Source organism: Loxodonta africana, chromosome 3, assembly GCF_030014295.1.
Source record: "Loxodonta africana isolate mLoxAfr1 chromosome 3, mLoxAfr1.hap2, whole genome shotgun sequence".
Classification (NCBI taxonomy): Eukaryota; Metazoa; Chordata; class Mammalia; order Proboscidea; family Elephantidae; genus Loxodonta; species Loxodonta africana.
The window spans coordinates 142,342,576-142,365,418 of NC_087344.1; the positions used below are offsets into that span (position 1 = coordinate 142,342,576).

The following is a 22,843-nucleotide window of genomic DNA, read 5'->3' on the forward strand; positions in this document are numbered from 1 at the left end:
GGAAGTGGGCAGGTGTCCTTGGGTGTGTCTTGGGAGCCCGTGCTGGCTCATGATGATGCCTGCCCTTACCGCCTAAGTACCTGTATGCCCTCTCGCTAGAAGTCCCCTCTAGGATGGAAGCCAGGGTCTCCAGCCTGTAACAGAGTGGCCTTTGCTTTTTGGTGGAGGGAGGTGGAGTGGAGGTTGGGTGGGAGATAGCAAGACCATCACTAGGTTCTTGTTACTACTGTTTGTTTGCCAGGGTTTCTCACACAATGAGCTGTTTGTTATGCACATCTTTGTTACTGTGATTTCCTAGACTGGATTCCTCTGGGGACCCAGCCTCGCTATTCTTACTACCTCCTTGTTTACATTTGGACTTTTACAATCTGCTTTTAACTAAGCATGCTGTAAACGTTATAGTATGAAGGCAGTTTTCTAGATGAGAAGAAAAATTTACATTGTTCTGTGTTTTTCCTGCCTTTTGCTAGTTTTACTATTTGCCTTAAGCATTGGGCCAGCTCCTTTTAAGGCATTTTAAAAGCTTTGATTTCTTTTTTCCATCAATTTCACAGTATTTGTACATTGAGTTTTAGTATCTGTGTATTTATTTGACTACACAAATTTGGGGGGAGAAAAATGATGCTGTTGCTGCACGTGGGTACCTTGAGCATTCAGACTGAAGATCAGCTCTAAGAGGACTGACTTCAGTGCTGCTCCTGCTTACTGGGGAAGACGTGATTTCCTATACGTTTGGAACGTATACTCATCCCCGTCAAATATTGAGCAAATTCGCTGCATAGAATGAGTCTCACTCTGTTGTAACCTTGAGGAGGGCATGTAATCCATCTTGACATCATTGTCCCAAATGCAGTATGATTTTCATTGGAATTCCCCCCACTTTTCCCCCACAAGATACAAACATGCTTTTTAAGAAATAGTTGCTTCATCCTTTTTGTCAGCAACAGTAGAAATAGAATGAGAATTTGGGACGCAAAGACGTTCTAAGTAGAGAGAAGAGCTTGAGCCAAGAGAGGCAGGAATGAGCATGGAGCTGGGTAGTGATGGGAATGAACAGTGGTGATGGCCAGTACAAGACGAGCCTGTCTGCAGCGGAGCCATCTTTTGAAATGGTAAACAATCAGGTGCACAGGCTGCAGTGTCATCTGTACTCAGGCTGATGTAAATGGAGGGTGTGAACTCTGCTGATATGTGTGAGGCATTGAGATGGGCCCTTTATGCCATGGGCTTCATCTTTCAGTGGCATTGGAAGGAAGAAGACTCCCCATGAGGAAACGGGGTGACCAGGATTAAGTTAGCTACCTAGGTCACAGTGGAATTGGGAGCCCAGTTTTTTGAATTTTGATTTCACAAGCATGTGGTATTTAGTCTGCCGTATCTCCGATGTGAATACTTAAATTCAAAAAGGTATTCGCTTGTTCATAGAATTGAGTAGAGGAGAGATTTAAGGCAGGTTAAAAAAAAATGTTAAAGCCTGTTTCTTGTCCTCGCATAATTATCAAGAATGGCAAGGGATAAAAGGAAGGCAGGAGGCATCTTGGTGTTTGAGATGCAAGTGTCCCCGCTATCCAAATCCATTTGATTGCTATTTTGAAACTGTGTGGTAGCCCAGTCGTTCTGTTCCCCCTTCATTTTAAGTACTCTGTTTTTTTCCCCTCAAACATGTTAACAAACCTCATTTAATATTTGTTGGTATCTCTCCACTAAGGAGCCTGGTGGTGCAGTGGTTAAAGTGATAAACTGCTAACCAAAAGGTCGGCAGTTTGAAACCACCAGCGGCTCTGCAGGAGAAGTATGTGGCAGTCTGCTTCTGTAGAGAGTCACAGCTCTGGAAACCCTGTGGGGTCACTATGAGTTGGAATTAACTCAAGGGCAGTGGGTTTGGATATCTCTTCATTAGAGTGTAAACTTTTAGGCAAGGACTTTGTTTTTGAACCATGCCTGGTATGTAGTAGCCAGTTGGTAATATTTGAATGAAGAACAAAAGGAAGTAGTCATGGAGAAAGAATTAAAGGAATAACCAAAGGCACACAAGTATCTCTTGAAAAAAAGAGAAGCTGATAAATATGATTTTACTTAGCCAGTTTGGGGTAATGCTGGATTATTCTAGTGAATGGAAACAGGAAGCCTAGTGACAATTCAGGCACAACTGAAATTTGAGAGACACTTTTGTAACTTGCAGAGACAATAACCATATAGGTTATTGTCTGTTTGTAGGTGGCGGAGCTCTGGTGGCACAGCGGTTAAAGCACTTGGCTGCTGACTGAAATGTCAGCAGTTCAAACCCACCAGCTGCTCTGCAGGAGAAGGAAGGATGTGGCAGTCTGCTTCCATGAAGATCTGCAGCCTTTAGGGACACAATGAGTTGGAATTGACTTGATAACAATGGCTTTGGTTTTTTGTTTTTTGTTTTTTTTGGTTTTAGGCATCAACAAGCTCTAGGAGAAGTAATGTATTCCTGGGCATTGTCTGGAGGACACATAGTCTTCATTCTTCTGTAGATATTGGAAGGTATTCCTGGGTGCAGGCTGGGCCATCAGACAGCTCTTGTACATAAATACCATCCCTCCACCTCATGCCAGGTGCAGCCCCATCTTTTTACCATCCCTCTACCTCATACCACATGCACCCCATCTTTTTACCATCCCTCCACCTCATGCCACGCGCAGCCCCATCTTTTTCCTGCATTGCACTTTGGCTGAATCCTCCTGCAGGAAGCTGCTTTCAGGTCAGTTTTTGAGACGTTTTTGAAGCCAGGCTTCCTGTTACTTTGTATCCCTTTTTGAGGATTATAGGAAAGACAGCTTGAAAACCTCATTGCGCACAAGGGCTTGGCTGTTTCTTAGGAACTGGTAGGCTTTTGTCTGATCTAGTGTCTCTTTTCCCTTTACTGTTAGGAAGTTGAGGCTCTTGGGGCTTGTGTTTTTGAACGGGATCTTTTTATTCTCTGTGCTCTTTTGCCCTGGTGGTGCAGAACGGTAAGCCCTTAGCTGCTAACTGAAAGGTTGGTGGTTTGAACCCACTCAGACCAGGTGATCTCCTTCCGTTAAGATTACAGCCTAGAAAACACTATGGGGCATGTCTATGCTGTCACATGGGGTCCCCATGAGTTGAAAAAATGACTTGACGGCACCTAACAGGAAATCTCTAATACATGTGCACGTGGACTGGAGAAGTTGGCAGATGTTAGGTGGTTACGGCTGGACAGGGCCCTGGGGCTTGGGGAAAGAGGGGTAGAGAGAGACGTGTACTTTTAATTCCCTATCAGTGTTTCTTAACCACGTTTTCATTATTGTTTCCCCCAAGAAGCCTTTTTACACATTTTTCCTAATTGCCTCGTTCCCCTCATTCGCTGCCAAATTGAATACCAAGGAATAAGGTTTTGTTGGGTAGGGCTGAGCTTTACAAATTCACAAATCATTGTAATATCTAAGATTTTTTTTCACCATCCCCGTCAAGAACCAATTGTTACCCCCTCGGGGGTGATATTCCCCCCATTTAAGAGCGCATGCTCTGTATACATCTACATTGCTTAATTATTGTTTATTTCTTTACAAGCAAGTATTGTTTTATAAGTTGAAAAGAAAATGAGGACTAAAGTAACAGCTCTCAGCTGTTACTCTGAGAAAAAACCGAGGGAAGAGCTGAAGGCTGAAGCCACCCCAGGGGGTGACCCCTTGCCCAGGCACAGGAAGAAGAAGAGGAGCTATTGAAGCCGCCAGAGGAACGGGAACAGCACAGGCAGAGCTTGGAGTCCCAGGAGGATGATCAACCATATCAAATGCCCCAGAGGCTTTTCCCTTGCCTTTGATTGTGTTTGGCAAGAGTGAAGTCATTGGTGAGCTTTAGTGAGGAGTCTCCAGCAGGTGTGCCCCAGATACCATTCCCCTCTGCCCCAGGGTTCTGTACAAATGTCGTTTCACAAGGTTGGGAGGCACCACTTTAGAGAATGTTTGGGTGTTCAGGAAAGAGGGTGAGCATGGTGGAGAAAAGCAAGGCTGTGGCTTTGAAGGAAGCAGGCAGAAAGCCTGTGAAAGTAGCTTGCAGACTATTTGGGAAGGACAAGTAAAATAAAAGCTTGGAGAGCAGTTAAGAAAACGTTTATAAACAACTTAGAATGAGTGGTTTTTTAAACAGATTAGGGTGAACTTTCCATGACGTATTAATGAGATGAGTGTAGGTTAATATTTTTATCACTTCTTATGCAGGGAAGAAATGTCAGCATTTCTCCCCAATGTTCAGAAATTAAAGCTTTTTAAAGATGAAAATAGTGAATAAATTTTATTGGTCAAAGCTCACTTTTTAATTGCGCCCAGTCCCTTGATTTTATAAGATGTGTATATATAGCAATTCAAAAATAACCTCTGTAGTTAAAGAATATAATCATATTTGCTTGGGCTCTGAGCCAGTATCCTTTTAAGGGAAAAACTTAGATTCCTGTGTCCTGTAGAACAGTACTTGAGGCTGAGACCTAAAGGACAATTTGAAATAGATTTCCCCCCAGATGAGTTCATAAGAATTTTTTTTAACTTTTTTTTTTTTAAAAATAAACATTTCTAAGTTCTGAACACTGGGCAGCTAGCTTGACTGTAGAAAGCTTATTTATTAGAAAAGATGTTAGCAGTATTTGGGTAGAAAAATTCTTGCTGCTCCTTTACTTAAAGGAAAAACCGTAAGTCAAAACCAACAGATAGATGATGTAGGTACATACCCAGTTTTTTAGTTTACCATGTGGGATCTTGAGGGCTTTGCATGTATGTATTTATGGATTTCTTCTGTGCACATTATATTGTGATGAGTCTCAGAGACAGAGGCAGCTATCCAAGCCCTGGCCCACAACTATTCAGTGGTAGAGTCAGGATTTGAACCTAGGTCCAGCTGACTCCTTGATTTTTCTATCTTATCACTTCTTTGATGAGAACTGTCAACAGAGAAGATGAAAATTTCTCACTGGCGTTCCTGCTAGGATATTTTAAATTAGCTCTGCGTACTCACTTTGTGGTTTGGAGTATGGCACTGAATCCATCAGATACATTTTGAACAAAGGAAACATAAATATACTTTTGTATTTTTCTGTTTAAATAATAATTTGTCTCATTTGATATATGAATTAACATTCCCTTCTCCTAAAAAGAAAACCCTCCCAATATAACTTCATTGCTAAATCTGTGAAAAGGAGGAGAGTTTCTTTAGAATTTTTGACAACTGACAAAATTGTTCAGACTACTCAGAGTCAGAAGTGGACTCATTGAATTTAGCCTTCCTGTTGCATAGACAGAAATTGAATCAGGAGAATTTAGATGAATTAACCAAGGGCACAGGACAATGGATGGAGGCAGACTTGGAAGCCAGGATGAACTCCTCCTATTCTTGCATGTCATATTTTTCTATAGATTTATTGAAATGTGTCTCCTAGTTAAGAGTGCCTTTGCTTTTTGGAAAAAAAAAAAAATTCAACTCACAATTAGAAGTTGATTTCCATAGCTAATGCTTAAAGGGTACTACTTTCTCCTTCTTTGCCTATCCACTTGTACCCTCTCACCCCCCAAAAATTATTTTATGTAGAGAGACTATCTCTTTCTAATCACCTTGAACCAGATTCCAGTGTGAAAATAGAATTAGGTTTTAAAAATTTGTCTACCCATGAAATGTTTTAGTCCAAAGGTACTACATATGAAGTGAATATATTAAATATTCGATATGTTGGGGAGATACATTACCCAAGGGTATTTATTGGCGGTATAATAGGAGTAATGGCTGCTTCCTGCAATAAATATCCATTTTTTTAGTCAAAGATGAGCCTTTTTTCTGACTTGGGAGGCAAGAAGCAGAGGAATGAGAACTATGGTCTTCCCAAATGACACATAATTGGTGAAATCCTTGCGCTCTGTTGCAGCAGAGCAAGCGCCCCTTGGGTGGTGTTGGGGCCAGTAACTGGGCAAGGAGTAGTCTAATTATGTTCCAGGGATAGTGGGGATACGGTGCATGGTGAGCCTCCCAGAAGTGACAGGGAATGTAGCTTTCCACTTATTTAACAGGGGAATCTTTTTTCCCCACTCTGAGAAGTATATAAAAGGCTATTAATGGACATTGACAGGAACTGTGATCAAGCGTGACAGAAGCCACTAGTGTTTTTAAACCTCAGTGCTGGTGTTCACTGCAGAGTGACTTAACTATAAGCTGGCCAGGTTCATACATGTCCATCCTAGCAGCTGATCATGGCAGGTCTCGAATCATCTCCCTCTTGAGAAAAACTGAGGGCTGCAGCTGAGCAGTGACATGACAGCCTGTGCTCTGGCACCACGGACCTTGGGCATCTCCCACAGTTGTTCTGGGTTCACCTGTGACTATTACAGACTAGAACTTAAAGGGCTTTTCAGTGGCTAAAATGTTGTGATACCGTTTCATTTCTTTGGTAATTGAACCTGGTAATTTTTTGTGAAAAACATTTCTACTGCTTATTTCCAACAATGCTGTAACTGACTCCACGGTCATAATCTGGCATCATTTTGTTGTCCTCTGTCCCTACATATGCATTACCTACTTGGTGGTATTTTTGCCTGTGCTGAATCAGAAGAAAAATGATGTGTGGGCTTTCCTTCTTCCCAGCTTTGTTTTTTAAATCAATTTTTTCTTTTATTTATTTTGTTTTTGTTAATATACACAGCAAAACAAATACCAACTCAACAGTTTCTACATGTACAATTCAGTGACACTGATGACATTCTTCTAGTTGTGCAGTCATTCTCATCCTCCTTTTTTGAGTTGTTGCTCCCCCATTAATGTAAACTCATTGTGCCCTAAGTTTCCTATTTAATCTTTTGAGTTTCTGTTGTCAGCTTGATCCCATATAGGTAGTTCTTGAAAGAGCATGATGTTCAAGGCAGACATTCTTCATGAGTTAAGCTAAACTATTGTTTGGTTTTAAGAAGACTTCAGGAGGATATTTTTGGCTTAAGATTTAAAAATTATCTCAGGGCAATAGTTTCAGGGGTTCATCCAGCAGCCATGGCTCCAGAACTGGCTGTATTCTTAATAACTCTGATTGACCAGCCTCCTTAAGGCTGGTAGGACAGGGATTAGCTTAAGAACGAGAGCATGTGATTTCTAACAAAATTTTGTTTACATTTTATTATAATTGAGATCTGTGGTCTTCCCATTATGAAGGAATTTTTGAAACCTGCACTTAACAGGTAGTTTTAGCATCACTGGGCTGGGTTTAATAGCATCAGTGTTGGTTAAGTTACCTTTATTGCAGAAGTCTCCAACTAAAAAGCTAACGTATTTCCTTCTAATTTTATTAAATGTTTGGGTTCCAGCTACTAAGGGTACAAAGCTGAATTAAATGCTTATTCTGCCTGTAGGGGGTCTACTAGGATGTAGGCCACATAAATAGAGTTTAAGTCATGGCTAATGCCATTTTACAGTGTTGGCAGATGGTGTGCTATGTTATTATATGCTTTGTCACTTCCTGTGTTTCATGAAGGGGAATCTTGAATCCATGTTTTCTTCTTCTCAATCCCAGTTTTTTTCCATGTGCTATTCAAAACTTAAGGTCAGCAGTTCGAATCCACCAGCTACTCCTTGGAAACCCTATGAGGCAGCTGTCTGTTCTGTAGGGTCACTATGAGTCAGAATTGACTCTGTGGCAATGGGGTTTTTTGTTTTGTTATTCAAAATTTTGTACAATAACCAAAATTTCTTTATTAGTTATTGAAGCTGTAATAGTTGGTTAGACTTGTCAGTGAAATCCATGGAGTGTACTTGAGTGTATGTCACAGCTGTGGCCTTAACGGATGATCAAAGCCGAGCAAGCTATCAGTCAGCGGTTTTGGTGCTTTAGTGACATTCTTCTGAAGCTTGGTGAACTTGTGTTTCAGATTGCGTCCAAGTACGATCATCAGGCGGAAGACGATCTTCGCAACTGGATAGAAGAGGTGACAGGCATGAGCATCGGCACCAACTTTCAGCTGGGCTTAAAAGATGGCATCATTCTCTGCGAGTGAGTTAGGGCCTTGATGTGTCTATTCTCCACAGGCATCTGCCTTCCCCTCCTTCCCAGTCCAGTGTGTCAAACCCTGGTAGTCTGTAAATATGTTTAATGCGTTCCTTTATTAATGATAAAGGGACTACATTTACATTCCAGTCTGTTTCTGAGTGACTGATAAAATGCCACTTAATATTTTTCTTTTCAGACTCATAAACAAACTACAGCCAGGTTCAGTGAAGAAGGTTAACGAGTCCTCATTAAACTGGCCTCAGGTAACGGTCAAACCAGGCACCTCTTGTTCTAGTTGGTTGCGTTTTATGCAGTGGAAACTAGATCCCATTTTTAAAACGAGACCTTTAAGGATAAATTTGTATATATGGTTATGCTGTTTCTTTTTTTTTTTTTTGTCATGTTTTAATGTTTCCATAATTACTTACTGAATTCTGTGATTATTAGAAGCTTAGAAGTTTTCCTACATTTAGTCTGTCTGCTTTCAGAAAGGATTTCAAACGGCTTAAAAGAAAAATATAACCTAGACCATAAAGAAAAGCGAGGAGGAAAGCAAGGAATTTAATATAGCAACTATAAACATTGTGTCGAGCATAGTCTTAGCTCATGCATGTGTATGGCTAAGTAAAATTGGATATTTGGTTTTCAATATATGTTTTGAGATATGAGAGAATGAGCATTTATGAATCACAAATTTATCTTGAAATTAAATTTAAAACACAATATTAATATGAGTAATTACGTATTTTTTAGCAAAGAAAACTAGGCTGGAATGGCTTTGGCTCACAGTTCTTTGAAAACATTTAAGGGAAATCTTTAAGAGCTGAAAAAAGTTGGCTGTTTAAAAATATTACCAAGACCATTATGTGATCCACAATAGGGTGCTCTGTTTTTTCACCCTTTCCTTTCCCAGAGGGAGCTGGGCTTAGTATGATCTGGTCAAGAATCCTTGCCAAGTAGCTTTCTACCTGGCATCTTGTAATTAACTAGTTATGAAGATGTAGAATTCTTAGATGTTATAAATGTCCATATGTAGCTCCAAAAGTTACATGACTGTTTTCCTTGATAGTTGGAGAATATTGGCAACTTTATTAAAGCTATTCAGGCTTATGGTATGAAGCCACATGACATATTTGAAGCAAATGATCTCTTTGAGAATGGAAACATGACCCAGGTTCAGACTACGCTGGTGGCTCTAGCAGGTCTGGTACGTATATGTCTTTGATGGCTAGTTTTAAAGACATCCCTACCATATTAGTGGTAAGTTGAGTTCTTGTTCTCCCATGGGGCTCAGACCAGGTGGGGAGGGGCCTGCCTCTTCTGTAATTATTCACTCTGTGGCGAGGTTGCTGGTATCAGCTGCCTTATCTGAGGTAGCTTAATCAGAACACTTACATTTCAGAGTTTTCTGTATTACCAAACAATGGTCTCAAATATGTTTTTCACCTCTAGTTTGGCTCTTATCTAATGAAGCCATTGTTTACGGACAGTATCATTTTTGTTAATCTCTGTTGGCAAATTCTCCATTTAAGTGTTCCTTTTTAACTTAGTATGTATGTTTCTGTCTAGGCTAAAACAAAAGGATTTCATACAACCATTGACATTGGAGTTAAGTATGCGGAAAAACAAACAAGACGTTTTGATGAAGGAAAATTAAAAGCTGGCCAAAGTGTGATTGGCTTGCAGGTAAGTGTGTGGTGTTGCTTATTCTATTACTTATTCAATGCCATTAATTCTCATCGTGCAAGTTATTAACTCTTTAATAAGTAAGGAATAGACACAGGTACTATAATGTAGATTTGGGGGATGGATACATTGTGTATAAAATTTGTCCATTCAAAGTCCATTAGAAGAAACCCTGGACTAGCCACCTGACTTGACAGTCATTTTTCAGGAAATAGTTTTTTTTCCCTAATCATCCTATTTTTTAAGAAAATGTACTTCATAAATTCCTAAATGTTACTGAATAAATGAGGCAATTTTACAAAGCCTCGATGCCAAAGTCATTTATTTATACTAGTATAGCATGATAGAGCAGCCTAGCTCTGTTAGAGTGTCTCAGTTTAATTTGTGAGAAATGCTTAGTTTATGTGTTTTTGTTTTTTTCTTAACATTGCCCCCCTGGAAGAGTGTCACAAAAACATTGCTAAATGCCCAACATGCTATGGAATTTATGATCTAAACTGCTTTATGAATTGCCCATTTTTTAACAAGTCTGTTGGAGGTGGATTTATTTTTATGCAGTACAGAATTGTATCTATGGTGAGAAATCAGAAACCTGAATTTCTAAATAGCAATCAGTTGGTTAAATTATGTTAGCTCCTTAAATGAAACTAGTATGTAAAAATGATACACAAGACTTTTGAAAAGATATATTAAGGGAAAAAGTAGATCATTAAAATACTGTGGTCCCAATTATTTTATTTTATGAATATACAAGCATACTTTTATACAGGTGTGTATTTATACGTATGTGTATCTACAGATATGCACACATGTATATAGATATGTATCTGTAGATAGGCACATAAGGTAAAAGAGCTAGAAGGATATACACGTTTATAGTGAATGTCTGGATGAGACTGCAACATTTATTTTCCTTCTTGTCTGTTTTCTCAGTCTTCTCCAATGAACAAATTTTACTTTTACTAATAAAGTTTTTCTTTAATAAATCTTGTTTTTAAGGAAGAAAGGCCAGCAGTAGAAATGTGTCCCCAACTGGTAGAACAGGGTGTACTGGTTGGTCTTCCAGCCATATTGTTCTCAGTGGGCATGTGAAGTTAATTATTGTCCCTCTGACCTCAGGGTTTTTACTGTGGCTGAGATCAGATTCCACATTCTGCCTCACTCTGACTGCCCAGTGATATGAGAGCGTGAGGAATAAAATGTAGTTAGTTCCTTTCCCACAAAAATGTTGATGATTGTGATGAAACTCGAAGAAGCCCTGGTTAAGCTCCCAGAGAAGACACCTGACATTCGCTTTCAAATTTTATGCAAAACATAAACCAAACCAAACTCACTGCCATACAGTGGATTCCAACTCATAGCAACCCTACAGGACAGAGTAGAATTGCCCCAGAGGGTTTCCAAGGCTATAAATCTTTACAGAAGCAGACTGACACATCTGTCTTCCATGGAGCAGCTCCTGGGTTCAAACCTCCGACCTTTCAGACCTTTTGGTTTAACCACGGCACCACCAGTGCTTCTTATGCAAAACATAGTTGAGTAACCCACTAAACCAAACCCACTGCTGTCGAGTCGATTCCGACTCATTGTGACCCTATAAGACAGAGTAGAACTGCCCCATAGAGTTTCCAAGGAGCGCCTGGCGGATTCGAACTGCCGACCTCTTGGTTAGCAGCTGTAGCACTTAACCACTATGCCACCAGGGTTTGCACATAGTTGAGTAGAAAGGCATATATTCCCAAGATTGCTTCTGTCCCTTTAAGTGGCTGAGGCCTCTGTCCCTTTATTTGGTTATCTGTGCTACAGAGAGAGAGAGTAAGCGGAGAAAATGATTCATAATTCTGCCACTGTGATGACTTTGTGTGTCCAGTCCCCTTATTATATGTGCACGTTTATATGTAGTTGATTAGGTTGTGAGGTTTTATTTCTAGTGAATTTTTTGCAATTTTTCTTTTGAAAGAAAAAAACTTGTTTATAAAAGCATGAAGGAGATTTTGTGTCTTGCTGACTGGAACTTCAGTGTAGGAAGGAAGTTGTCCATTGCACCGGGTGGTGGTCGGGGAGGAATCTTTTTAGTAAAACACATACAGCAATATTTCTCTGTGTTGATGACTTCTGGTAATTAGTGCCAATTTTATTTTTGACTTAAAAGATGGGAACCAACAAATGTGCTAGCCAGGCAGGTATGACAGCCTATGGGACTAGGAGGCATCTTTATGATCCCAAAATGCAAACTGACAAACCTTTTGACCAGACCACCATTAGTCTGCAGATGGGCACTAACAAAGGAGCCAGCCAGGTAAGCAGTGCCTTTTTATTACCTGTACCAAAGAATACAATAGGGCTATTTTTCATTTGCATTTAACTTTTTAAGTTCAAAGTAGGTGTTTTTTGTTTTTGTTTTTTTGTATAATTATTTAGCGTATATTCCTTCAGGAAAATATATTTTGATGAGGAAGCAAAAGAATCAAAGGACTTTGTCTATGGCAACACAAGTAGGCATGGCTCATGGTTATTTGTGCCATGGATATGTTTCTTACAGTACTCTTGCTCCAGAGCCAAGTAAAAAATTGCTCATTTAAATGCTTGACTAGCTTCTTTTTAAAAAAAATCCAAACCGAACCTGTTGCCATCAAGTCTCTTCCAACTCGTAGCAACCCTATAGGACAGAGTAGAACTAACTGCCCTATAGAGTTTCCAAGTGCCTGGTGGATTCAAACTGCTGACCTTTTTGGTTAGCAACCATAGCTGTTAACCACTACGCCACCAGTGTTTCCCTTAATTAAGTTGGTAGGTAAAAGTATCTGTTGTTGTACTAGCAACTATTAGCTAACATTTTTATGAAATGTATGCATACAGGTATATGGAAAATACAACATAGTGAAAAAACCAGTATCCTAAGACCACACCCAATATGGAAGTATTTTTTTTTGTCTTGTTAAAAATAAATCAGCAGCACTGCAAAAAGGAGGTTCTGATAACCATTGGAGGGTAGACTGGTCTCAGATCCAACCAAAGTCTGGATAAAGCTTGAAAAATAGTTTCTGTTGTGTTGTTGTCTGCCCTTTATGGAACACATCCTGCCACACATGGCATTCTATCTCTCGTAGCTGCCAGCCTTTTACCAACTTTAAATCTAGAACTGTGTGCATGACATCGTAAATGCAGAAACGAGGCATGAGCTGCTCTGCTCCGTACAGAAGAGTAGCTGTGCTGAAGTGGCCGGCTCACTAGGTCTCGGAGCCTTTTCAGATTCAGGCTCTGAAAGACTGCTGAGCATAATTTTTGTTGAATGTATCATTAAGCGTTTGCAGTTGGTAACCTGGGAAGTGTATTTGGTAATAAGAGGCATTCAAAGGCAGCTTTGGCAATAAGTATGCCAGCGTTATACTTTGTAGTTATATTCTTTATGTCTAATCCTCTCATAAATGCAGAGTAAGTAGTATTGTCTCAATTTTGCATATGGAAATCTAAAACTAAAAATGAGTTAACTTGCAGAACAAGGATTTGAACAAAGATCTGACCTAGGTCCAAAGTCAGTGAATGTTGCTGCATAAGGGTGACTTGGGGCCAGTCTGGACTAAATGAAAGTTATTTATTAGTGTTCACATTCAATGTGAAATTTCATAAAAGATATAAAATATTCACAAGAATAGATTTTAGCTTCTGATGCAACTTCTATACTATGTTCTAATACTAGGCGGGGATGTTAGCACCAGGTACCAGAAGAGACATCTACGACCAGAAGCTAACATTACAACCAGTGGACAACTCGACGATTTCTCTACAGATGGGTACCAACAAAGTTGCTTCCCAGAAAGGAATGAGTGTTTATGGGCTTGGGCGGCAAGTGTATGATCCCAAATACTGTGCTGCCCCCACAGAACCCGTGATTCACAATGGAAGTCAAGGAACAGGAACAAATGGGTCGGAAATCAGTGATAGTGATTATCAGGCAGAGTACCCAGATGAATATCATGGCGAGTACCCAGATGACTATCCCAGAGATTACCAATATGGCGACCAGGGCATTGATTATTAGATTCACACAGAGGAGCTCAGTATTTAGTCCATTGTTTTTATTCCGTGAGAACCAAACTAGCCTTGAGTAATTTTTATCTTGTCTTCCTAAAACACTATTACGCTTATTATATCTAAAAGAAATATTGCCTTACATACATTCCTTTTTCCTTTTTCTGCCTCTTCCCTAAATAGTTGCCTTTTAGTGCTGTAACAGTTAAATCTTACAGCATAACCAGTAACTTGCATATGAAGTAAAAAGGAATACTGTGAAAGGGGAACACTCTTGTACAGCCAATTCTTTTATTAAAGATCTATGCATTTTTACAATCTTCTACTTAAACTGGTATTTTCAAACAATAGGAAAGTTTTTTTTTACAGTTTAGTATCTGGTTTCTACATGGAAGACTAAACTCATGCTTATAGCTAAATGTGGTCTTTGCCAACTAAATCTGAGATGCCGCATTTTAGAAATTTACATATCATTGTTTCTACAGTATTGTTTGCTAATTTTTAAATAAAGTCATGATCAGTGTGCATTTGTGATCACATGTGTACTCATTCTCTTACCTGAGCTGACAAGATATTCTCACAGTGGTGTTTCTAAAGGAGAGTGTACAAAATCAGCCTGCAGGCATTGAGGTCTGGGCGGTGCGTTTGCACTTCCTGTTTGTGCCAATGTATCGATGTAGAATTGCTGTTTCCTACACTGTATTTATTGCTGCATTTCTCAGCATAAACATCCCATTGTATTTTTTATAAATAAATATTTTTTTTTGAACATTCACACGAACCACAGGCTGATTATTTTCTGGTGAACTTCCAGGTAGGTACATTCAGATTTTTTTAAAAACTTAAAAAGGTACGCTTTGTCAGGTACCATTGTAAGGCACATAATTTTATTTGATCCTCAGAACAGTCCATCCTATGCTTTAGGGACTGAGGCTTAGAAAAATGAAGGAGCTTGCCTATTGTACATGGTAAAGGACAGCCAGGATTCAAACTGTCATCTGACCTTTGCTTACTTCACTGCGGCTCGGCTACCCTCAATTCACCTTAAATCCAATTTGGGGATACGTCTGCAGTCACCTTTAGGAATATTGACTTTTATAGTCATTTTCTAGGGTGAATAAATGTGTAATAAGAAACCTAGTGGGTCAGGAATAAAACAAAACAACCTTTTGCTGTCGAGTTGATTCAGACTCACAGCGACCCTGTAGGACAAGGTAGAACTGCCCCATAGGGTTTCCAAGGAGTGGCTGGTGGATTCAAACTGCCGACTTTTTGGTTAGCCACTGAATCCTTAACCACTGTGCCGCCGGGGCTCCAGGTCAGGAATAGGATGTGCTTTATGATACTAAGAAATCACTTGACTGGGAAAGTGTCAGGAAGTGTGAATTACCGATTTTTCCTTTGTGCCTTTACTGTTGTAGTTAAACACTTCGCTGTTATCTGACCGACCTTCTTAAGTCCTGACTGAAGGTTAGGTCTCGCTGACACTTCATGCCGTATATCCCAGGGTCAGGAATAGGATGTGCTATGTGATAATAAACTCGAGCATACAGTATGAAGTGTTACAAAAGAAAAACTGTTAACTCACACTTTCTGACACTATACCAGTCAAGTGATTTCTTACGATCAGATTGGCTCCTAGGCCTTGAGAGTAAAATGTGCTGTTTGCCAAGGCAGATAACAAGGACATACACATGGTTTGGTGAACCCACAAAAGTGCAGTCTACTTGCTCATCACTTGAGAGTGACTAAGCTAATTGCTGTTTGGTGCCGTGGAGTTGGCTCCAACTCATAGCAACCTTGTGTATAATAACAAAAAGTTGCCTGGTCCTGTGCCATCCTCACGATCAGTATGATCAGTGTTATGCTTGAGTCCATTGTTAAAGCCACTGTGTCAGTCCATCTCGTTGAAGTTCTTCCTCCTTTTCGCTGACCCTCCACTTTACCAAGCATCGTTCCCTTTTCCAGGGACTGGTGCCTCCTGATAACATGTCCAGAGTTATGTGAGATGAAGTCTTGCCATCCTTGTCTCTAAGGAGCATTCTGGCTGTACTTCGAAGAACCGATTTGTTCGTTCTTCTGGCAGTCTGTTATATTCGGTATTCTTTGCCAACAACACCGTACTTTGAATATGTGAATTATTTGGTCTTCCATTTTCATTGTCCAGCTTTCTCATTCATATGACGCAATTGAAAACACCATGACTTAGGTCAGGCACACCTGATTCTGAGAACCTGTTCCTAAGGGATGCTACAGGAGCTAAATTTTAATTCAGTGGTGCTATTTAAGAAAAACGTCTTGTTTTTCCATTTGTTAAAGGGATACGAGCTGGCACACTATTTTCAATATCTTCTTTGAAGAATTCATATGTGGGAATACTTGCTCTGCAAATAAGCTGGGTCGGTCTTCCAGTTAGGTTATTGCCTGCCATACAGTCAGCCTCAACTCATGATGACGCCAAACACAACAGCATCAGGCTATTGTGACCCATAGGGTTTCCAGTTAGGAAAACAAAAAAAAAAACCCAAACCTGTTGCCATCAAGTCGATTCTGACTCATAGTGACCCTGTAGGACAAAGTAGAACTGCTCCATACAGTTTCCAAGGAGTGCCTGGTGAATTCGAACTGTCAACCTTTTGGTTAGCAGCTGTAGAGCTTAACCATACCACCACCAGGGGTTCCTCCAGTTAGAAGAGGTGGGTAATTCTGCCTACCCCTCCATCTAACTGAAAGGGGCTGGCAATTAATGTTAAATGTTTTTATTTGCTTAAAGCTTTCAAAAGGGAAAGCCCCAACAAAGGGGACCTGCCCCGGGCATTGAAATCTTTATCTCTGGGTATGGCATCCCAGCACAAAAATCCCAGCACAAGTATTTAAAAAAAATCTTTCTCCAGGCCATTCTCATATGGGGTGTGGTTGATACTACTTTTCCAGAATGTTCAGAATGTTTGCTAATATATATGTAAGAGGTGTGCTTTTAACAAAGTCAGTCATACCTGGTTAAACTCCTGCCTCCCTTTTATACAGTGTCCAGTTTAGATGGTAGTTTTGGTTAGTTTAAACCTTACCATTTTTCTAGTCTCTGAATCTAAGAATTGTACTTTGAATTAGCGTGAAAGTCAAACTCTTGTATTTCCAGGATAGGATTAGTAAAATTCTGCTCTGTTCTAGAGCAACATTTCAGAGATTTCTGCTAACAACAACAACAACAAATGTTTTTAAAATTTATTGGTTTGAGCGGTGGAGCCTCTCCACTTATTCGTTGGAGCCCTGCAATGAGCTTCTACGTACTGTTTTTTTTATTGACCCATATAAACGTGGTCTTAAAAGAGTTTTTCTGTCCCAGTTTGTACAAAAAAGGTTGTAAACTTTCATCGTTCAGTATTGCAGTCAAACGATAAAGACAAAAAACAGTGAGGAAGAATAGGGTCCATCGGGCCTTATTTATTCTGTAAATGGCTCTTAGAAGAAGGATGCTTTTCCACAGATATCTAATGGGCTGTCTCATGGGTGGTTATCTCACAGTGGGCTGGAGTTCTGTTCCTTCTTCATTCCTTAATGAGTTCCTGTCTCTCTCTACCCTTGTATCATTTAATTTGCTGCTCCTTTTTACAAAACTCTGAAAAATAAAAGAAGTGAGTTAGGCCAGTGTTAGGCATCCACATTGTTGGCAACCATTTAACTAGGAGGTCTTGGCCATATCATGTCAGGGAACTGAATCCTTAAAAAAGTTTTCCCTGCTGCTTCAAAAAAAAAGGCGGGGGGGGGGGGCGGGGAGATGGGCAGAGACGAGGCAGATTTCAAAGTGGATTTTTAACCAGAAAGGTATAAATCAGGGAAAGCTGGCCTGGTTAACTTCCTGCCAGCATCAGAAACATTTTCTCTAACGTCTATACAAATAGGTCAAAATACTAGTGCATGTTTTGTATGGAGAAGGATGAGGATAGATTTAATTATAAAACTATAGAAGTGCTTGTTGAAACTCTGCCTGGCTGAAGAGTACTTTGGATGCTCTTTGACACCTAAGTTTATGCAACAGAATGAAAGAAAATTATTAAAACTTCCCTTAACCCAGACAAAGAGGTGGGACATGATTCAGCTGTGAAAATATTCCTGTTAATAGGATAAGGCAAGCTGGAAACAGCTGCCTGCTGTTCCAGATATAAGTAGTGTGGGGGTTCTATTGAGGGTGTGGTTTTTCTCGCACTGGTTGTGCCTGGGTTAAAAAAGGACATGAGAATTGCCCAGCTGTCAGTACTAGCTCAGAGGGGCAAAGTACCTCCTGAGTCAACACTGGAGTGTGCTCTGCCTAAAATTCAGGGGTTGTGACATGATGCTTGAGGGTGCAATAATGCTTCAGAAAAAGATCAACTGTTAAAAACTTCCAGACCACACCAAAGGCCAAACTAAGCCATTAGTATCAAAGGGAATTGGATTGCTGCTGTGCCTGGAACGTGTTCTGTGGTTGTTAGCTGCCACTGAGCCGGCACCAACTCGTGGGGACCCCAGGCACAACAGAAGGAAGCTCTGCCCTGCTCTTTGTTGTGGATTGGACCACGTGATCTGTAGAGTTTTCACTGGCTGATTTTCAGAAGTAGATTGCCAGGCCTTTCTTCCTAGTCTGATTTTAGACCGGAAGCACCGCTGTTTAGCATCACACGCAAGTCTCCACTGACAGATGGGTGGTGGCTGCACACGAGGTGCCTCGGCAAGGAACTGAACCCTGGTCTCCCATGTGGGAGGCAAGAATTCTACCACAGAAGCACCACTGCCCTCGGCCCACGTTCTACCCAGGGTCATTTAGTGCTGCTCCTACTGAGGAAGCTACCTATCTGATCAGGATTAATTCTGTTCAGCTTCACTTCTCTCCAGGGTAAAGGTTTCAGTACAAAGGTAGTCTCGGCCTCAGAAAGCTCAGCCCCGATCTCATTCTCAGCACTTTCAGACCACGTGGTAGTGAAAACCCACAGAGAAAACGAGGCTGGGGATGAGCCTCCGTAAGGGATCCTGGGTGGCACAAGTGGCTCTGGGGAAGAAAAGGCCTGGAGATCTACTTGCATTAAGATGACAGCCAAGAAAATCCTATGAAGCAGTTCTACTCTATAACACATGCCGTCGCCATCAGTTGGGGGGTCCGACTAGATGGCGGCTAACAACCACCACCACCACCAGCAGCTTCCTTTTTTTAAAAAAAAATATTTTCTACTGTACTTTAGATAAAGGTTTACAGAGCAAACAAGTTTCTCATTAAACAATACACGTTATTTTGTGACGCTGGTTGCCAACCCCATGACACAGGTTTCCTATTACCAGCTTTCCTGTCCCCTCCTGCCATTTTGTCCTTGCCTCTGGGCTGAGGTGTCCTTTTAGTCTCATTTTGTTTTATGGGTCTGTCTAATCTTTGGCTGAAGGGTGAACCTCAGGAGTGACTTCATTACTGAGCTATATAAGGATGTCCGGGGGCCATACTCTTGGAGTTTCTCCAGTCTTTGTCAGACCAGTAAGTCTGGTCTTGTGTGTGTGTGTGAGTTAGAATTTTGTTCTACATTTTTCTCCAGCTCTGTCCGGGATCCTCTCTCGTGATCCCTGTCAGAGCCGTCAGTGGTAGTAGCCGGGCACCATCTAGTTGTGCTGGACTCAATCTGGTGGCAGCAGCCTCCTTTTTGTGTGAGTCTTTTCAATTCAACTCTGTTGAGATTGCCAAGAGGGAAATGGTAACAGGAAGTGAAATAAATTTGCTTACCAAAAGCTCTTGGTCCATAAAGTAGGGCTTTCCTGATGATCCATCATTTGTTTCCAGATCAATGACAAAACAGAGGAAAAGTACATCCAGCACAGTTTCAAACACAGATAAAAAACTATGGGCTACAAAGTAGCCAAAAAAAGCCACCAGCAACAGAGGGATTGTCCACATCTGGAGTGCAGGGTTGTAGTTAAACGCCATCAGTCCTCCAAAGACGGTGAAACACACCACCAACACCTGCCCAAAACAGGAGTTTGTTGGTAATCCTTATAAATCGGTTAGAATATTCAGAAAAGATTTTTTGTCAGTTACAAGTAATAATTTCCTGTGTATGCATGTGTGTGTGGGCCCTATTAGAAGAATGCTTTTCATAGAAAATTAGGTACAATGAAGTAGAAGAAAAAAACGAAAAGCTATGATGCCAAATGAAAACTGAGTTAATTTGGGGAAGGGAGGCAATCAGCAACTGGTTTGGCTTTCTTTTTAGGCATATGTACTCTCATTTTATCTGTGCACAGTTCTTGTATTCATGTAGATATAATACCACAAACATCTTATTCTGTTTTTCACCTGACACCCCAATAAGTATTTCCGTTAAATATTTTTATAAACATCACTTCTTTACAACAGCACATTAGTCCATCGAGGAGATATGCTGTAGTTTAATAGGTGATCATTTTTTCCCTTGGGGTTAAAGTGGAAGGGTTTTCTAATGCTGGTGTGAGAGATAATGGGATTACTTCGGGCTTTGGCTCTGTGTGATTATGATATTTCCAGGAAGATGATTATAGCCATAATGTATCTAATTCTTTAACAGACATAATGGAGTCCATCTGGGGTCCCCAGTGCCCCTGGATGGCCACAGAGATGGACACAGAGGTCTGAAAGCTACTTCATTAAAAAAACCAAAGAATCACTGGTTACAGCACGCTTATTAGAAGCTCATTAGCAATTACATGGTCCTCAGGGGAAATATAGGAAAATAAATTATTATCTAAAAAAAAAGAAAATGAGACCTTATTCCAAAAAATTTTATAATTAGCTATTAGAAAATATCTCAGCCATAATTTTATCCTAGTACAAATAATATTATCCATTTAAATACTTACATGATTTAGCCTGTTTTGAAAGGCATAATCATTTTATGCTTCTAGAGCTACTGTCATATGAAAAATCTCTGGGACCAGCTGAGAGATAAGATACATGTGCAACGAACACACACCTGTGAAACCCAAGCATGTTATAACTTGTTGCAGCTAGCTATGACAGTAATGCATAAGAGACATATACTAAATATCACAGAAGCACAAAATCCTGAATGAGGAGCCCAGAATCCGCCATATTTGGCATTTGACAGGTCACAACGGGAGACCGAGAGCGTGTTCACTACTGGGCACCGCTGAAGGCTCCTGGTATTCATGTGCTATGTGCAGGAAAGTTGATTGATAGAAGCGAGGATGTTTAGCGTCGATTAGAAAAGACTTGGTGACAAGGTTGTGATGTCTGTAGTCAAGAATGTGAAGGGTAGTCAAGTCGGAAGTGGCATCAGACAAACTTAGCCGTGCAGAATCAGACCCAGCGGGTGAAAATTACAAGGAAGGAGACACACTGTACGGCATTTTACAAAGAACCGTCTGACTTGAATCATGGTCAAGAAGGGGCAACGGCAGGGGCTGGTGCACCACTTTCATAAACATTTCAGTTAGTCTTTGCTATCTCTAGTTTGCAGATATGAAAACCGATGTTTGGAGTTGTTAAAGATTCCAAGTTCAGGGCTCTGCCCTTTACATCATAAGATGTTGGGCCAGGTGACCGCTAGCCATAAGAAACCCCTCTACTCCGGAAGACTACAATTTCTTGGAGAAAAAAAAAAAAAAAAACACATTTCAGATGATAGTAGAAATGTAACTGGCTCCATTTAGGATATGAACAAGTCTTATTTACAGACTCAATGCCCTTAAATAATGTACAAATTTCATTAAGTTTCAATACTTCTTTCCATATATTTTTATGACAAAGACCATAAAACTCATCCACTTTCTGAGGTTAGTAGTATTTCTATTTTAGACATGAAAAAGTAAAAGTGAGAATCAGGATTGTAGAGAGGACTGATCATGGGTGACAGAGTAAGGCTAGGATTCAAATCCTGGCTCAACCTATTTTCGGATATCAGACAAGTTATTAAACCCTACTTTCTTCATGTGCAAACCACGGATACCTCACGGGGTTGGGGATTTAATGACAAAGGAGCACAGCATCCACCATAAAGCAAAGCACTCAAAAACTACTAGTCCCTTTTCAAAGCCCTGTAGTTTCGGTTCCCAGGTTCCTTTTATTATTTCAGTGAAGGCATCTCACCTTGCCCAGAAAAATTATGAAGTCTCCAAAGCAGTTAATGGATGTGAGCTGACTTGAATTCCTGGATAGGATTTTGAGTGTATCTCTTGCTGATGTGCAAAAATCTGTCCCATTAATGGCGGTCGTAATGTATGCATCCTGAAACAAAAGAGAATAGTGAAAAAGACGGTGGTTCTTGTAATTTTTATTTTGAAGACAATATAATGACAATACAGAATATTTGCAAAATAGAGAAAAATAGCTGCTGTAAACCCACCATTCCTATCCATAACAAATCATTTCATTTTCATAATCCCAGTCTCTGATTATAGGCGTGTGTATTTTCATATGGTTGCAGTGAATGGAAAAGACAAATAAGTACTTCAGGTCAATATGGTGGACTGAATATCCTAGTGAAAACATGGAAATGATACCCAAAGCATAGATTATTATTTTTCAAAATATTTTATTTTGCTTGTTGTTGAGAATATACACATCTGAATATACACCAATTCAACACTTTCTACATGTGCAATTCAGTGACACTGATGATATTCTTCAAGTTGTGCAACCATTCTCACTCTCCTCTGCATAATTTTTTAATGCACAGCAGTTTGAGGGCAGGAAAGGAAGTCTAAGTACCAGAAACAAAAGCAGGCCGTGGGGTTTTTTAGTGACTAGCCAGAGGTGAAGCCAAAGGTATAAAGAGCGTGGAATTACTAGAAGTTCCAGGGGTTGGGAGTGGGGTGATTTAACCCTTTAGGGATAAGATACACTGCTTCTGCCATTGCTAGGTAGAGAACTGGAACTGAGCTCCCTGCACAAACTCAGGATTCAAAATTAAACTCAACCAGCCATCCCTGGAATGCGATAAAGAAATGCACCATCTGCCTGGGATCACGAGTAAAGAGGTACTCTGAGAAATCAGAATCCCAAGATTGTGCCAGGAAGGAAGTCACTTTACCTGATGTTACGGGAAACCAGAGTCCCTGGGTGTTGCAAATAGTTAATGCACTCCACTGCTAACTGAAAGGTTGGAGGTTCAA

General features: G+C 40.3%; 2 protein-coding genes across 2 annotated transcripts in view; one reads left to right on the forward strand and one right to left on the reverse strand.

The window, feature by feature from the left end:
• The window catches only part of CNN3 (calponin 3), a 29,928-nt gene extending 15,436 nt beyond the window's left edge, over positions 1-14,492 (forward strand). The window contains exons 2-7 of the mRNA XM_003418451.4: positions 7,881-8,002; positions 8,196-8,262; positions 9,069-9,206; positions 9,569-9,685; positions 11,838-11,984; positions 13,386-14,492. Of these exons, the coding sequence (XP_003418499.2) occupies positions 7,881-8,002; positions 8,196-8,262; positions 9,069-9,206; positions 9,569-9,685; positions 11,838-11,984; positions 13,386-13,727 (933 nt within the window). The 3' untranslated portion in view covers positions 13,728-14,492. The remainder of the gene's footprint in view (positions 1-7,880; positions 8,003-8,195; positions 8,263-9,068; positions 9,207-9,568; positions 9,686-11,837; positions 11,985-13,385) is intronic.
• A 1,599-nt stretch (positions 14,493-16,091) lies between these two features.
• Positions 16,092-22,843, reverse strand: part of SLC44A3 (solute carrier family 44 member 3) — a 113,848-nt gene continuing 107,096 nt past the window's right edge. The window contains exons 13-15 of the mRNA XM_003418452.4: positions 21,819-21,956; positions 19,461-19,697; positions 16,092-17,336 (exon numbers count right to left, since the gene is read on the reverse strand). Coding sequence (XP_003418500.2) covers positions 17,232-17,336; positions 19,461-19,697; positions 21,819-21,956 — 480 coding nt within the window. The 3' untranslated portion in view covers positions 16,092-17,231. The remainder of the gene's footprint in view (positions 17,337-19,460; positions 19,698-21,818; positions 21,957-22,843) is intronic.